General features: G+C 35.8%; 1 protein-coding gene across 1 annotated transcript in view; it reads right to left on the reverse strand.

The window, feature by feature from the left end:
* Positions 1 to 3,946: 3,946 nt before the first annotated feature.
* Positions 3,947 to 17,366, reverse strand: part of LOC149805931 (methionine aminopeptidase 1-like) — a 54,480-nt gene continuing 41,060 nt past the window's right edge. The window contains exon 13 of the mRNA XM_089950715.1: positions 3,947 to 6,399. Coding sequence (XP_089806841.1) covers positions 6,239 to 6,399 — 161 coding nt within the window. The 3' untranslated portion in view covers positions 3,947 to 6,238. The remainder of the gene's footprint in view (positions 6,400 to 17,366) is intronic.

Here is a 17,366-nt window from a genome sequence, read left to right on the forward strand (position 1 = left end):
GTGAGAGATTCTGCTTGGAAACAAACGAAAGGAGCAAAAAATGACTTGCAAGTATTAGCAGGTTTCATTCCAAGTCACTTTTAAACTGTTTGCTTAACATGTTTGCACACAATGAAATATACATATCGCTATCCAGTATGCAACTTTTACTAAAGTATTCACTCACCCACCCATATGTTTGTACCTCCTACTGATTTTAAAAATGAAAAGCATCAAGGATATAAAAAATACACAAAACTTAGTCATTTCATTCATTGATTTTTATAATATCTAACCTGATTGTTACCAAGGAGTCTCCAATTCTGTCAAATGATTGGCATTTCAATACAAATGGAAGCCCCTGTTGTAAACAAGCCAACAGAATGCTCACTGTCCATTTCTGGTTTTAAGAATAGTCTATTTCAGTAAAAACTGTGTTGTCTGCATCCAATATTTGCAATGTCTAATTTTAATATTTCTAACATAAAAAAGAACAAATAAATGGGAATAAATAGGAAGAATTCTTGAATACACGAATTTAAAGATATGTAAATCCATATTGTACAGAATTACTGAGGTATGCAAAGACAGTGAACTACATCACATTTCTTGCTTGAAAACAAAGATTGGCCAAAGCAAATACGGTGTCTCTGTTGCTACAGAATTTCCTATTTCATCTGAAACAGCAACAAGCTGATAGTGTTTGGGACCCAATGGCAACAATCAAGTGAGAACTTATTAATCAATCAATAAAATGACTAAGTTTAGTGCATTTTTTTATATCCTTGATGCCTTCTGTTTTTAAAATTGGTAGGGGTCTACAGACAAACGGGATGGTGTGAGAATACTATGGTCCAGCCTGTTTAGTACTTGCAACCAAAATATACATGTCCATGCAACCCAAATATACATGTCTATGCAACTCATTTTCTCAGGAACTAGACATGTGTTTACTTTTACCACTGACCTACTGTTTTTACAAGGCTCTACAAAACACATGATGCTGCATTCTATAACCAATGAATTGCTGGGTCGGTCATCTGATGAGCTTATGTCTATGTGGATAGATGAAAGTCATGAAAAAGAGTAATCACTTAAATATTTTTGGTAGGAGATAAGCTTGTATTATTTGCAGTAAATGCTGATGAAAATTTGGTACATTACATTTTACATGACAATCACTGCAGTAGCAGTAAATTTCTCGTGGACATCCATCATATCATCATCATTTGCAATTCGATGGAAATGCAACCATTATGCAAACTTAGTTGTGAAATGGGTATCCATGGTAGGTACGATGGTATTTAATGTACAATAAATAGCCTCCAGGTTTGTATGTCTGTTTTTCTAAATTTTATCCATGTGGTATTTCTTCTTGTTCTTACCTCTTTTTCTGCCTTGTTTACCTTTTATTATGCATAAGCCCAACACGATATAAATAATGCCTTGTATATTGCCTGATATGGCTAAAGCATGCGTTTGTCAAGGCTATAAATTCTTTCTCTAACTGCACTGAATTTTATTAATGTGTGTGTTTTTTTTAATGGCTTGTTTACTGTGTACTGGAAATGGAAAATGCTTTGGCTTTAAAGGTTGTAAATCCCTATTATTTCCTGTTTATCTTGAACCATTCCTATTAATTCTAGGGTCACTGTGAATATTACCACAGTAATGTGCTCTCATTTGACTTCATATCAATTAAATTTCTGAAGTATTCACTTTTTGATTGTTAATTATGACCAGATTCAACAATAAAAAATAAGGAAATAAGTAAAGTATACTACTAGTGGGTTAATAACGCAATTTATTATATAAATGTCTCCAGTACATCCATCCATCATATGATCTTTTGCAATTCAGCCAATTATGCAAAATTTTTCATGAAATGGGTATCTGCCATAGATATAATTCTTTTTGTTGCACATAAAAATAGCCTTCAGTTTTGTACATTGGTTTTATTTAACTTTATTTAAACGGAATTTTTTCTTGTTCATACCCCTCTCACCAGTTGTTTAACTTGTACAGTATTGTGCATCCAATGAACACATCATATATATCAATAATGCCTTGTAGATCACCTGAAACAGCTAAAACGCGTGTTTGCCTAGGCTATAAATTCGATCTCTAATTGTACTAATATGTGGCTTTATATCTTTCACAGCATTAGAACTTCATTTACTACTCTGAAGTGGAGGTGCATGAGATATTGGCTTCAAAGGTTGTAAATCCCTGTTATTTCCAGTTTATCCTGGACTGTTGTTATTAATTCTAAGGCTGTAAATCCCTGTTATTTCCAGTTTATCCTGGACTGTTGTTATTAATTCTAAGGTTGTAAATCCCTGTTATTTCCAGTTTATCCTGAACTGTTGCTATTAATTCTAAGGTTCTCATGAATATTGTCAGAGTGTTCACTTTGATTATTGTAGTAAAGTTCACTCATTCAACTGGCAATCTATTAAATTATGGCCAGATTCAATATCATAAGTAAATAAGAAAAGAACACTAATAACAGCTCAACAGCCCAATTATTTATATAAATTTGTGTTAACTACAAAATGAATTGCTCAGCAGCAATTTATACATTTACTTATTCTGAATAAAGAGTGGAATAAAAATTTATTTTTAAATTGTGTCTGAAGAAAAATTTCAAACTGATGATAAATGTAGCACATTAAAAAATGCATACTCTTTAAGTATCGATGCCTTTTTCCATGTTGGCAATACAAAAATATGTGCAACATCGATTTAAAGTTATGGTTCATAATATCTCTCGCGTGTTTACATGTAAAAAAACACATTTTATTTCAAAGAAAGATGCATTCTTTAATTTAAAAAATAAAGATTAATGTGTGTAACAACCTTCGTGTGTGCGTGAGATTTGGATTTTTAACGTAGTTTTAACAATTTTTCAGTCACATTGCTACAATGTCTGCAGTGTGACAGTTTATAGTGATGTCTGGCACTGGGGCATCATGCTGCAGACATGTAGCATGATGGACCACCCAGTCACATTATCCTGACACCAGGCTGACCAGTCCTAACACTAACCTCTTAATGCTGAGTGTTAAGTGAGGGAGCTGTTAGTACCATTTTTATAAGTCTTTGGTATGACTCAGCCAGGGATCGAACCCACGACCTTCCTCATCCGAGGCGGATGCTCTAACCACCAGGCCACCGGAGCGGTCGAAACAAACTTTGTAAACATTCATAGAATTGTGCTGCTGGGATTGACATCTATTGCATGATCTGCATTGAATGATTCAAATATCTCAACTTAACCAAACTATGTTTCTTCATCAATAATACAAGTCAAAAAATCTTTTTCCACAAAGAACAAAAAACATTTCCATTCAGCTTACTGCTTCTTTCTGAAACATCGATGCTAAAATACAACATTGAAGCTCAACACCATCCTGACTGGCCATCGTTAACAAGCATATCGGCTGACTTCAGTGTAAAAATGTCATTCCTGGCTGGTGGGTGAAGACAGATTCACGAAAAAAGTGACAACAAAAGTAACATTTTTCATACAGATCACTTGGTTTATGGCATGAACAGCCATCGACAGTGAAGCCTTGAATATCGTGTAGATGAATTTGGCATATTTAAAATGTATCTTCTATCTTCTTTGTATTAAAACGTCTGAATTTGTGACAATAAATATTTACATTCAACAGTGTTTATTTTGAAACATCAAAGCATGACACTGACCACTAGCTAATATTAACTGCCATATTTCATTTAACATTCTACTCTGCTCACTTATTGCCCAAAGGAGTGAGAAAGGGCTTCGAGACAAAGAGAGACACAGTGGACAGAATATAGTTTGAAACAAATACACTTGTTCCGATTTTAAGAAATGAAAGAACAAAGTCTAGATGTGGATCAAGGCCATTAGACATTTTCTAAACTGAAGTTAACTGCTAAAGATCAGTTGTACACAATACTATGAGAACTTAACATCAAATGCGTTTCTCCATCCAGATTTATTTTTCACAGACTAACATTATATTAGTTCTAAGGTGTGATGTGTTGTGACATTTTCATTCAACAGTTAATGTACATTCTGACACCTCAAAGCGCAACACTGAACAGTAGTTGGTATGTGTAGGAACTGTCCTGACTGGCTTTTGTTAACTCATGGCAGGAAGCTGCAATAAGTGTAACAACTGCCTTCAATGAATGATGCTTCTCAGCCAGTGCTTCTTGATGTATGTACATTCGTTTAAAAAAATGAGGAGAGAAAGAAACTTTTTTTAATTGAAACCACTATGTTCGTGATATGAAAGGCTACTGATAGAGTGCGACAGTAAATTCAGTGTATACAATTCAGTGCATTTAAAAAATTGTCATAGTCTCTCATAAACAATGTTATTTTCAAAGATTATGGATAAAAGTACTAAAACATCCCTTTCTAGCATAGCTCATGTATCTTTTTTAATTTTATGTGATGCCATGTTATTTTTGTAGAATAAATTTTAGAAAGAATTATGATGTGCATGTCATAATTTTCAAGCATTAATATAAACAGTACAATGTTCATCTGTAATCTCTTTTCGAGTTTTATAATATTTCTTTCAATAATTTCTTTAAAACCAGGTCTTGGAAATAGAAAGGAAATAAAAGAGAAACTATGACACATTAATTGATAAATATGGCAATAAATGTCAGTACAGGTAAAGGTATAAAACTGACCCCTTTTAGGGTTGGGTTTATGGTGTCGGGTATCCCCTCCTCGGTTTGTTTAGTGTGTCAACTTGCAGAGTAAATACAATGGAATTGATAAGGGATGTCAGAAAACCAATGATGGCTGCAATAAAATTAGTGGTGGACTTCCACTAAACTGAGTGGATTTCTACTAGTCGAGGGTAGGGGGAATTCGCCAGGCTGTGTGGACTTCCACTATAATGAGTGGATTTCCACTAGTCAAGGGCGGAGGGAATTCGCCAGGTTGTGTAGTCTTCCACTACTCATAGTGGGAACTTAATACCCTGCTTCTCTGTCAGCGTCCACTGGACTGAGTGGGTAATATGTAAAATATGATGTGTGTACTGTACAATGATGTTAGATGCTGTCTGCTGAAATATAACATCAGATAACATGAATAATTTAGTTTTAATAAATTACTGCATTATAATGCCCATACTATTCCACCAACATAATAACTTTAATGGTTCAATGAATGGATTCCTTCTTTTGGCAAGTTTTTATTTCACTGATAAAAGCTATTCATTACACAAAGGGAAAAATTAATTAGAGATTTTGGTCTCTCATGTAACAGTGTAGTGCTGATAGGTTATAACTCTCCAGGCTTATTCAGTTTCACGGGTCAATTTCAGTACACAGTTAACTTTTTCTAAATAATGACTGATGAATATTTATGAATAAAGTTTTACCAACTTCATGTGTTTAATGCTTTCGCCATGTCAGTTAAGATTCAGTGCTTGGTCAATGTTCCTGAGTAAGCTTATACGTGAACTACCCCCCCCCCTCAGAAATATTGATGGAAGCGGTTGCTTTTATATCTTTATGTTATGTGCTACTAAATGCATTATTTTAGCATTATAGAATAATTGGCACTTGTGTCATAGCAACCAATTTTGAGGGTTATATTTGGTATATTATGAAAGATCTATTTAAATTTGCATTTTTTAATACTACAATGTTAGAATCTGCTGAAATATTTTATCAGATGACAAGAATTAAGTTAGTTTATTGTATTGTAGTAAAACTTATATTCCAAAGAATACATTACGTTGAATAAATTTGTTCTTTTCCTTTTTGAACTAAAGTATATTAATATCAAATGTCATGATGGGGTCACTCCATCTCCTATCATACAATTTTCTAATCATTTTTGTTTACTGTTGTAACCATGGTAACATATGGGAGCAAAAACATTATGAATCAAGTCCACCTCTTTGTCAAAAATGTAGTCACTCTGGCTCTTGGTATATAGTCATCTAATCATTTTAGTTTACTTTACTAACCATGGTAACATATAGGAGAACAAGCATTATGAATTCAGTCCACATCGATATCAAATTTGGCAGCCATGTTGCCTCACTACAAAAATTTACTTGATCAAGCACTGAATTAAACTCAGCATTCATCTACCTCAAACATCAGATAGTCACCAAGCAACACCTGCTATCATCAAAGATAATGCTTGAGTTTTGCATTATTTTTCATAATTTATGAAAAATATGTACAAAAATAGACCAATGATAATAGAGCTAGTTAATACATAGAGCACAATCTATATTTTGTCCATGAAATGAGGCTGTCCTGTATTTCTCTGTGTCAGAATCTCACATCCTGTCTCTGTCACCAGCAGTGTATGTTCAAACTGAGCTGATCTCTTTCCATCCTCTGTCACAGCTGTCCAGTTGTCAGGCCAGATATCATCCCGCCATGACCCTATAAAGCACACATATTATTAAAAAAATCTCCAAACATTCATGAGCAAAAATAATCTTCAAGTTAGAGTCATAAGAAAACTGGTGACAATTATAGTGACATTTATAGAAACACAAATATTTACTGAATGACTGGAAATTACTTTAATTTACACAAAAAATTAATGTCACAAAGATGCTCAATTCTATGTATATATTTATGTTTATGTGGATCCAATTTTTATAGATTTCATGGATGTAGCACATCCAGACTTTAACAACACTGAAAATCATAAATACATTTGCATGTGGCACATCTACAAATACAGTACCATTTAAAATACAGAAGAATGTGATTTTGTTGCATAAACACAAAAATGGAAACAAAAATTAATCCACAATATAATGAATTCATAACAAAAATTCCTTGAAGGCAATGATGATCTACCACCATTGAAAAATTTCCAGGAATCCAGGAAGAACCTTTTCTTCTTTTAGCAAATTGAAACCATCTCTGCTATTCATGAACAATACCAAGATTTTCAAGCTGGCCACCACATTGGCATATTAGCTACAGTATGGTCATCATTTTCAATTAGGACTAACTAGGCATCACAAGAAATCTTTTTGGTTATCTTTTGGTGAAATCTCCATATAATATGACATACCATTCAGGAGGCGAAGTGATATGTTCTCAAGATGGCCATCAATGTGGGCATATTAAATGTAATATTGGCACCATTTTCATTCTGAGGCAACTATGTATCATAAAAAGTAATTTGGTGAAAACCTCATGTCAATATGACTTTCCATTCAGAAGGAATAGCGATGGCCTCATTTGATACTAGATAGTACTATTTTCATTTAGGGCCAGTTAGACATTATTAGAGGTCTGCAGGTGAAAATCCCATGTCAATATGACCATCCATCCAGATGGAGTAACAAAAACAAAATTTTCCAGATGGCCATCATGGCAGCCATAACACCAACTTTTGTTTATGAAAGACAGCTGCCATGATGGCCATATTGGATGTTGGATCAGCACCATTTTCACTTAGGTCCAACAAGATATCATCAAAAGTCTTATGGTGAAAGCCACAAGTCAATATGACTTTCCAGACCGGAGGTGTAGTGATAACAAAATTGTCAAGCTGGCTGCCATATTGACTGCAAAATTTGCACCCTAGTATTTTAAAAGGAATACTGATAACAGAATTGTGCTAACTAACTGGATGATGATGGATAATACCCCATTCTATCAGCTTTTCTGGTCTATGATAAGGTTTTCAAGATGCACCAATTTCATTACAACAAACTAGACATTATAAAAAGTCTTTTTGTGAAAACTCTATGTTGATGTGACCATTTATTAAAAAGTTGTGACAACAGGATTTCAAAAATGACAATTATAGTTGTCATACTGAATGTAAGATTGACATGATTTTCATTTAGGACAAACTAAACTTCATAAAAAGTCATTTGTTGTAAGTACCATGTTGATATGGTATCTATCCTAGATTGTTAGCTGTAAGATTTACAAGATGGCTACCATGGTGGCCATACAGATTGGCACCATTTCATTTGTGACCAACCAGGTTTGACAAGGAGTCTTTTGGTGAAAACACCATGACAATATGACCATCTATACAGAAGGTTCAGTGATAAGATTTTCAAGATGGCCCCCATGGTGGTCATATTGGAAATTAAGATGGGCACCATTTTCATTTAGGAACAACTTTTTTTTTTTACAAAGTCTTCTGGTGAAAATCCCATGTTGATATGACTTTACATTCTGAATTAGCAATGACAAGATTTTCAAGATGGCTGCTTGGTGGCCATGTTGGAGGTTAGATTAATTCCATGTTCATTCTGGGCCAACTAGACCTTGGGATAAATGTGTGAGTAAAGTTTAATGGCAATCCTCCATGTAGTGTTAGGAGAAATAGTGACAGCATCTTGTGCAAACAGAATAAATTAAAATATTATGGTCATCATCAGTCAATGTCATAATTAGTTGTTTTTTTTTTTAAATTCAAGAAGAGTCTGTTGCAGAATAAAGTTCAGTATCAATATTGGTCCTACTTACATCCACTTCCAAAAGAATAAATCAAACTCGATTCTGATATATCTTAACTGTTTTTTTTTAATTATATCTACTGCATCTCATATTTGTGAATTAATGAAAGAATAAATAACTTTTTGCCTTTTTTCTAGAATAAAATGATGCATAGGGCTGAAAAGATCCCTAGTATGTTTTTCTAGAACAAGCTGAAAATTTTGCAAGCGAAACAAATTAGTGTACTTTATGACTTGCCCAGCTGTTTCACATCAAATATAACAGAAAAGTCTTTGTTTCATATTTACCAAGGAAAACCTCAATTCCAGGCAAGTGATATTTTTTAAACACTTTTCAGTAAAACTTATTAATAACACAGTTTATCCCGAAATGCTAGTAGTTCTACAGTAGGCTAGTGTTTCATACTCTGTGCTCCATTTATAATTTTTATGTTTTTAAACATAATAACAAAAGACTTCATATTGTTGAAGACAAATATGAACTTTTCCAAAAATTATATTTGGAATGAATGTTTATGTTTACTTAGCTAAACAGTGTGTTAAAAATATGTCTGGGATTGCAAACAGTGGCTATTCTTGTCAAATAAAGTCAATGTTGGTAAAAAAAATTCTACTTTTAGTAATGGCAGTCATTATTTTGTTGCAGAATGGGATCTTTTGTATAATCTGACAGGTGTTCAAGATACAACACTTTCTTTCAAATTTAGACACATTCTGTTAAATAGTTATTTAGAAGAAGTTACTTAAGTTTTTTTTTTCTTTCCAACTTTTTTTGGTGGCAGCCATATTTGTCTCAATGTGTAAAGGATTTCATGCTTACTGTCAAGTTTGGTTAAATTCTATTCAGTAGTTTTGGAGAAGAGGTTTAATACTTTTCCTATTTTTAGTGTGTGTGTGTGCTTTGCAACTATGACATAGCTTTAAGAATCTTCGTCATATTGATACAATGTCTGCAGTAGGAAGTTTATAGTGATGTATAACCTGGAGCATCATGCTGCAGACATGTGGCACTATGTCTCGCCCAGTCACACTATCCTGACACAAGGCTGCCCAGTCCTAACCTCTTAATGCTGAGTACCAAGAAAGGCAGCTGCTTGTACCATTTTAATAAGTCTTTGGTATGACTCAGCCAGGGTTTGAACCCATGGCCTCCCGCATCTGAGGGGGATGCTCTAACCACTTAGGCCAATGGAGTGGTCTCCTATTTTTAGTAACAGTGGCAAATAACTTTGAGCAGTTTGGCATCTTCTGCACAAACTTCAATGGTCTTCATCCATGATTCTGTCATGTTTGGTCCAATTCTTTTTAGTGGTTTTGGAAATGAAGTCATTTAAAGCTTTTTCTATCTTTTAGTAACACTGGCTATATCTGACGGCAGATTTGCATCATTTGAAAAAGCTTGTGAGGTCATAATGCAAGGATGCTTTGTGTCAAGTTTGGTCCAATTCTATTTAATGGTTTTGAGAAGTTTTCTCAAGGTATGTCAATTTATTTTAGTAACGGTGACCATATTTAATGGCAGATCAGTATCATCTGTCCATGCCATGATGCCTTCTATTAAATTTGATTAAATTCTGTTTGGTGGTGTGTTAGAAGTTGTTATTCAAAGGGTTTTTCTATTTTTAGCAACTGTGGCCATATTTGATTGGTATCATCTGAATAAATTTGAAAGGTCTTCATGCCAGGATGATTTCTGCCATGTTTGGTTAAATTTTGTTTAGCAGTTTTGGGAGAAATAGTTTCAAGGTTTTTCTAATTGGTAACAGTGTCAATATTTTGATGGTGATCAGCACTTTTGTAAGGTCCACATGCCAGGATGCTTTCTTTCAAATTTAATCAAATTCTCTTGGGCAGTTTGGAGAAGAAATCATTGAAAAGTTTTCAATTTTTAGTATTGTAGCCACATCTGATAGCAGATCAGGCTGATCAGCATAATTTTGTACAAACTTTAAAGACTTTTATGCCAGGATGCCCTGTGCCAAATTTGGTTGGGAGGATTTATTTGCTTAAGCTGAACATAACTGTTGACAGGTAATGGACAGGTGTTTCTCTTCCTGATAATCATGGCCAAAATTGATGACTGATCAACAGCATTTACACAGACCTGAAAGGTCATCATGCCTGTATGCATCATCAAATTTGATCACATCTGATCTGTTGTTCTGGAGAGGTTGTTTAAGGGCTTTTCTATTTTTTCAACAGAGGCTATATCTGACTGATGTTGAGTGTAATTTATATGAACATACACCTCTATACCAGGATGCTCTAAATCAAATTTGGTTAAAATTGGTCTGGTGGATTTTGATGAGAAGTAGAAAGTTGCATTTGTTGACAGACACTGGTGAGATGCTAGAACCCAAATAAAGGTCACAAAAGTGGTATTTTTGCTTAAAGATTAATCTAAAATGCTTCATTTTTGAGACAAAAAATATAATTAAAAATTTTCATCAGCATTTTAGACTAAAACTAGGAAGCTTGGAATCTAGAGATGCTACTTACTTCACACCATACTGAAATGTCATCTTTTGTTCTTGACTGATGTGCCTATCAATGAAAACTCTGAACGTTCTAATTTTATAAAAATGTATTTTTTCCTGACCCTGACCTTTCTTTAATAGAAATATCTATTCCAAAAACCGCTTTGATATATTCTACAAAATCAAGTTAAACTTGTCTATCTGTAGACAATTAAAATCGCCGATGCAAAAAATAGATTTACAGTATATCTCCCATTTATGGATTCTTAAGCCCACTACCTCCTTAATCAAGCCCTATCAAAAAGACTAAAATTGTCTTTTCTGTCTACTTCATATAAAGGGCAATAACTCTTGACAATTACCTACCCTTCCCACCATAAGGTGTCACCAGTTTTTAAGCTGAGCAATATGGGAACATGGATGCTCGCATGGTTGGGTGGTTGGGAAGGTTTCTAAGTAATATGATTGAGTAAGTAAGATGATAATGAAATCTTGAGCAATGTAAGAACCCAGGACAGATTCTATTTAGGAAATAGAGTGAGTGATTTTGGTCAATGCAAATCAAAATTAACTAAGAAATCTGAGAGGTCTTTATCATGACTGATATCGATTCTGCCATGATGTTTGAATGTTTCAGAGATCATTGAGCAGTAGCCTTTTATAGTAATTGGAGCCAGCTTTTTCTCTTCAAAGAGCTGGATTAATAAATTTGGCTAATTGGGGAATTGGGAAATTGAGGCACTCAGAAGGATGATGTTACTGATATGGTGCCATTCCCAGAACACACACCACTTTCCCTCATAAGCCTTCAGAGTGAGGGCCTTCTTGGTCACAAGATTATCTTCACAACAGAAGGTCTTAATTATTCATTCCACAAGGCTTTCCAGACGAGAGCCATGTGGAGCTAGGGTGGAACACTTGCGACTGTGACTGTTTAAGTAGATTCAGCTATGCCAGAATCTTCCTGGGTATATCAATTGCTAGAATAAGTAGATCTGTGACCCAGGACTTGTCCCATCTGAGAGGGTCTATCATAATCATTTTGCACTTCTGACCCTGTAACATCTGGATTATTTTCAGTACTAAGACCGTCAGATGGTAGGTGAAGGACCAGAACATTTCTCAGCCTGATGACAGTGCATCAACAGCTCAAGTGTCCGGGTCTGGAACTGGAGAGTTGAAGATGGACAATTTGTGTTTCCGCCTTGTCACAAAGAAAGGGCTATCATTAGATACCTCAAAAGTGAGTTAATCGGAAGAAAGACTGACACGTGGCAAGACCATTCAATGTGAATGATCTGCCTGTTCCTGGATAGACAGTCTGTCACTAATATATCTGATTTTTTACATTGATGCTGAGTTCTTCCCACCAAAATAGACATTGCCAAATCAGAACAGACAGGTCAAGTGATTTGGTGCCTCCTTGTTTGAGGAGGTATGTCACTAATACAGAGTTGTCTGATATAATGGGGACCATTTTCTTGAGAGACTATCCTTCCAGAGTTGGAATGTATTGAAGACAGCCTTCATTTTAAGAAGACTGATGTACAGAGACTGATCCCCTGGCTCCCACATGTTGGTGACCATAACAAAGTCTGGCAACAGGTGATCACATCAACCATATGTACCTGGAACATACTGTAATTTCTGCCAGGGGCTTCTCCTGAGGGACCCATAACATCAACCAACCCTGTCTGTGCCACTGATTCAGAAATGATCAGACACCATGCATGGTAATGACTTATTGATCAATGGAACTGGAGAATGAGTGTCACTGAGTTAGTAATGCCATCTGAAAGGGACACATAAAGACAGCCAAGAGGAATCAAATCCGTTGCCACATTGAATAATTTGAGAAATTGCAAGAACTCTCTCACTGAATCTAAGTCCTGTTTGAAATGGAGAGCCATACCCAGTTGCAACTGGTGGGAAATTCCATTCCCAGGTTGCCAAAACAATGGGATTGATGATGACTGGATTCATCCAAGTTCACAAGAACGCCAGGGAATGCAAAAGTGAAAGGTCATTCCTGCTTTGGAGTAGAATCAAACTTACGATATGTTTTGGAGAATGTCTTCCAAGTACAATGCCACTGTTGTAGATGAGGTCAACTGGAACTGGGTAAAAGACTGATATTGAGGCCAAAGGTAGGACTTTGAACTGATAAACTGTGTTACAGTAAGCAAATCTAAGGAATTTTTGTGATGCAAGGTGGCAATGGACATGAAAATATACGTCTGTTAGATTGAGACTAATTGCATAATCATCCGTTCTGATGAAGAGACAAACTGATCTTGCTGTCTCAATCTTGAATATTAGTGGTAGAATGTATTGGTTGATAACTGGTCTCAACTTCCCCTTTGCCTTGTGGATGAGAAAAAGCCTTAAATAAAACCAGAGATTGTGGCTTTTGCACAAAACTCCATAGACTATTTGGCAATGAGCAAATGTATCTTGAGCTGAATAATTTTGTCTTCCTCCCAATCCGATAGCACAACTGTCAGAAGGAGAGAGGAAGAAAGAGGATAAAGTAGGATAAATGAAATCTGACCCCTTCTGAAATGACTTAGATCACCCATTTGTTTATGCCAGAAGGTTGATCCAATGTGATCATAATTTTATGAGTCTGGCTCACCCTCTTCCCCCACAAACAGTCTGTGGGCAGTGGGGCTGGTAAGTCAGTGGCAGGAGGCAGGAGACTTGAGATGGCAAAACTTTGTTTTTTACCGCCTCTGTAAGGGTGTTCTCTAGACTGGTTCAGCTGTTATCTGCTGACACAAGGCTGAGATATGAATAGCACTTTGGACTTAAAAAAGATCCCTTTTCTTTGCTTGTCTACCTTCCATAAGCTGTGGCTGTGTTCTAAAATGAGGACACGGGTGGATTGGCATGTTAGAGGGAAAGTTCTTGAGCTGCCTGCCTCCAAACTTTTTCAAATTTGCCTCCAAACAAGCAATGACAAATCAAAGGCATCCTCAAGGCCAGAGCATGAATCTTTTTGTTAAATAAAGCATCATGGAGTGCAAACACACATCTTAGTGTGTCAGGTTATAATTGGCAGTGGCAACCAATATATTTGACAATGAATGGTGAGCTGCAATTCAGGCAGTTGAGTCTCAGGCTTGTTGGTTAGCCAAGTTTTCTCGCCTGACAGAAAATCTCAGAGAAAGCCAAATCAATCATCGAAGACATGGCAACAATGTTCTGAACTCACTTCAATTTGGCTAGAAACTGCATGGAGTTCAATGTAATTGGTGATGGAATGTTTCAGGATAAACCATCCTTTTGGCAATGATGATGTAACACCATCTTCTCTATATCAATCACGGCCAATACTGTGGATAAGCAGTAAACGAGAAGCAAGTTCTTCTGGATGATTCTGTTGTGCTGGTATGGATGGATGGTTGCAGAGAGTATGTCCAGCACAGTTACTGGCCATGCCATGTGCATGGCTTGATGGATGGATCTATCACTAAAATCCCTATCATAATCTGTTGGATTAGTCTCATGCCAGGCAAGATGGACATATCTATCTATCTCCAAGATCTCAATAATTCTAACTGTATTGAAATTGTAAGCCTGCTTTGCCTGGAGTATGGCCAGCATGGTTACCAGATGTATTGAGGGTTGTCCAGCTGGAGAAGGTACCGACCATACTTTAGGCATGGCTGGAGGGATGGATCTATCATTAAGATCTCTGTAATTGTAGAGATATGAAGCTGTAAATCTAGCGAATTGGATGGATCTATCACTAAGATCCTTGTAATTGTAATGGCATGTAGCCTTAGGTACGTTAGAGCAGAAAAATCTATCAATAAGACCTCAGTAACTGACACGAGATGAAGCTATAGACTTGGTGACATGGATGGATTTTCAGTACGATCCTGATTCAGATGGTATACCAGCTGTTTGACTAGCTGGATGACTAGCTGGATGGCCAACTCAACTGGTTCAGTGATTGTGGCTGGCAGTTAAGGCTAGATCCAATGGACCCATTAAAAACCCATGCACCCAGAAACTAATAGATCCAATGGCCATGCTAAGATATGTGGGGGAAACTTATGCCATCTGGGATGCCTAATAAGGGGATACACTCCCTCACTGTATCATAATTACTTGCAGGAATTTTAAATTTTACATCATCATCATTAATCTATCTGTGCATCCTGCATCAAGCACGCGCAAAAAATGACATGGCCTCATTAGCTGGTCATGTGCATTCCTTTGGACACAAGAAATTTTCAACGAACAATAACATGCTTACTGTGAAATTTGCTTACCAGGGCTTTCTTTTCAATAGGCAAATAGTATCTTTGCAACAGTCAGGTGGTACTGCCTGTAACAGTATACTACTATGGAATGCAAGCAGTTCTCCTCATGCCGCCAGTTAAAATGCCACCAAAGAAGATAATAAAAATTGACTCTACATAAAGGACACATGATATTTTGTTTCATGATTCACATTCCAACAGCATTCAGTTTCTTCATCTGGTATTCAGAATGTAAACGTGTGCTCAGCCTCCAGTGTAATGCATAAAATACCAAAAGTTTGACAGTTTCAGCCAAAGTGGCTAAAAATATATGCATGGCTGCAATATGACAACTGCAGTGCAAATAAAAATGAGGACTTTATGTATTGTGAGATATGTACAGACAATAAAAAGGTAAATGGTATGAATAAGATTGCTCGGAACAGAAATTCAACATTAACCAGAAATGCAAATCTTGTTGACCACAAATTATGTGTAATGCACTGTGTACCTAACCAGGCTACAGGGAAATTAGAACCAATGAAATATCATCAGTAACTATTGATTGATCTTTTCTATTTTAAGGGAAGTAGTTAATGAGAAGCTTGACTGAATGTTATATAGGAGGTTTTAGAGGATCCATGTCTCACATATAAGGAGCTCCATTCAGCAAGGTGGTTGTCTGACTTTGGTGCCCTGACTGATGTATGAAGAACTTTTGATAGCTTACTTAGCAGAAGCCAGTTACAAAGATCACAAACCTGGAGGGATGAAGAAAAAGATGGCTACTGATGGCTACTGAAAGTTTTATTTCAACAAAATATATGATGAAGGATTCTTTATCTGGGAAGACCATCACTGTCCTTCAAAATGCGACACGAGTACTGTGACTGGCACATTTTATGCCTACTAAATGTTTACTGTAAATTAGTGAATATCACGTGTCCCACTCATGTACTGCCTGCACTTTTTCTGTTGTGTGTAAATAATATATTACCCACGGATGTATATAACCTGCAGGTTTTCATAAAGAATAACAAATGACCAAAATCTGTGTCGGCTTTTTTCATTATAAACATATAAAGTACTGGGGAATGGAGAATCATTCTTTTATTTTAACACTGAACCACAACAGAGCCATTTCAACCAGAATGGGTCAATTCATAATTAGTTCCCTCACCTTGAGCCATCTCAAACATTCCACAATGATGCCACATGCTCTCTTTGTTAAATGCATGACTAAAGCTGCGCCTATCCGTTACTGGTAATTTAAAATCAATACAATAGTCACACCCATCAACTACACATCTTCCAGTTTTACAATAAATGATAATTACATTGGCTATTATTTGCAATGGATTCTGGAAATGTGAAATTCTTCTGGAAGTTGACTCATCTATGCTAGCTCTGAAACCAACTACGACAGTGAATCAGACCCATCTGTGGCAGTTGAGAGACTTTAGCAAACAACAACACTACTGCTCTTCATAAATTAGTAACTTATTAAATTGAAGATGCCGATTTTATTATGTTGATCTTATCTTCTTATTATTATATTGCCTTTAGTTTTTTTATAGTTGAAATGTAAAACGTTACTATATAATAAACATTAGAATCATTTACTATTTCGAGCTTTGTGCATTGTTTGAAATAGGAAATGAGTCTTTTAAAATATTACTACAACATGGTAATATGAGTAAAAATCAAACTGTAAAATACACTAACATATATGCCTCACATGGGGGTGGGATGTAGGGAAAAACTTGGATAACCCGCGTACTGTATTTGCTAATTTACGGTAATACTTCTCTATGAAAATAACTGAATTTTTGTACAGAAACAACTTCTTTGTTTCTCAATTACAGTAACCTAGACCTCTGACCTTTTAACCCCAAATCAACTTCTTCACCCCAAGTGTATGTCTTGCATTAAGTTGACTCTGGCCTTTGACAATTTGATAGGAAAATTGACAGGCTTCTTTCTTACCTCATGTGCAAGCAAGTAGTTTGGTCCAGGTATGTAATGTAGTGTTATGGTGCAGGAAACATTTTTATTCCTTTCTGACCACTGACCACTGACCTTTTTACCACGACATCAACAGCACGCTTCCTTACCCAAAGTGCAAGCCATCCACAAAGTTTGGTAATCATATATAATGGAGAACTCAATTTATTCTATGGAAACAA

The sequence above is a fragment of the Sinohyriopsis cumingii genome, chromosome 2 (assembly GCF_028554795.1).
Source record: "Sinohyriopsis cumingii isolate HCF-2022 chromosome 2, ASM2855479v2, whole genome shotgun sequence".
In the NCBI taxonomy this organism is placed as follows: Eukaryota; Metazoa; Mollusca; class Bivalvia; order Unionida; family Unionidae; genus Sinohyriopsis; species Sinohyriopsis cumingii.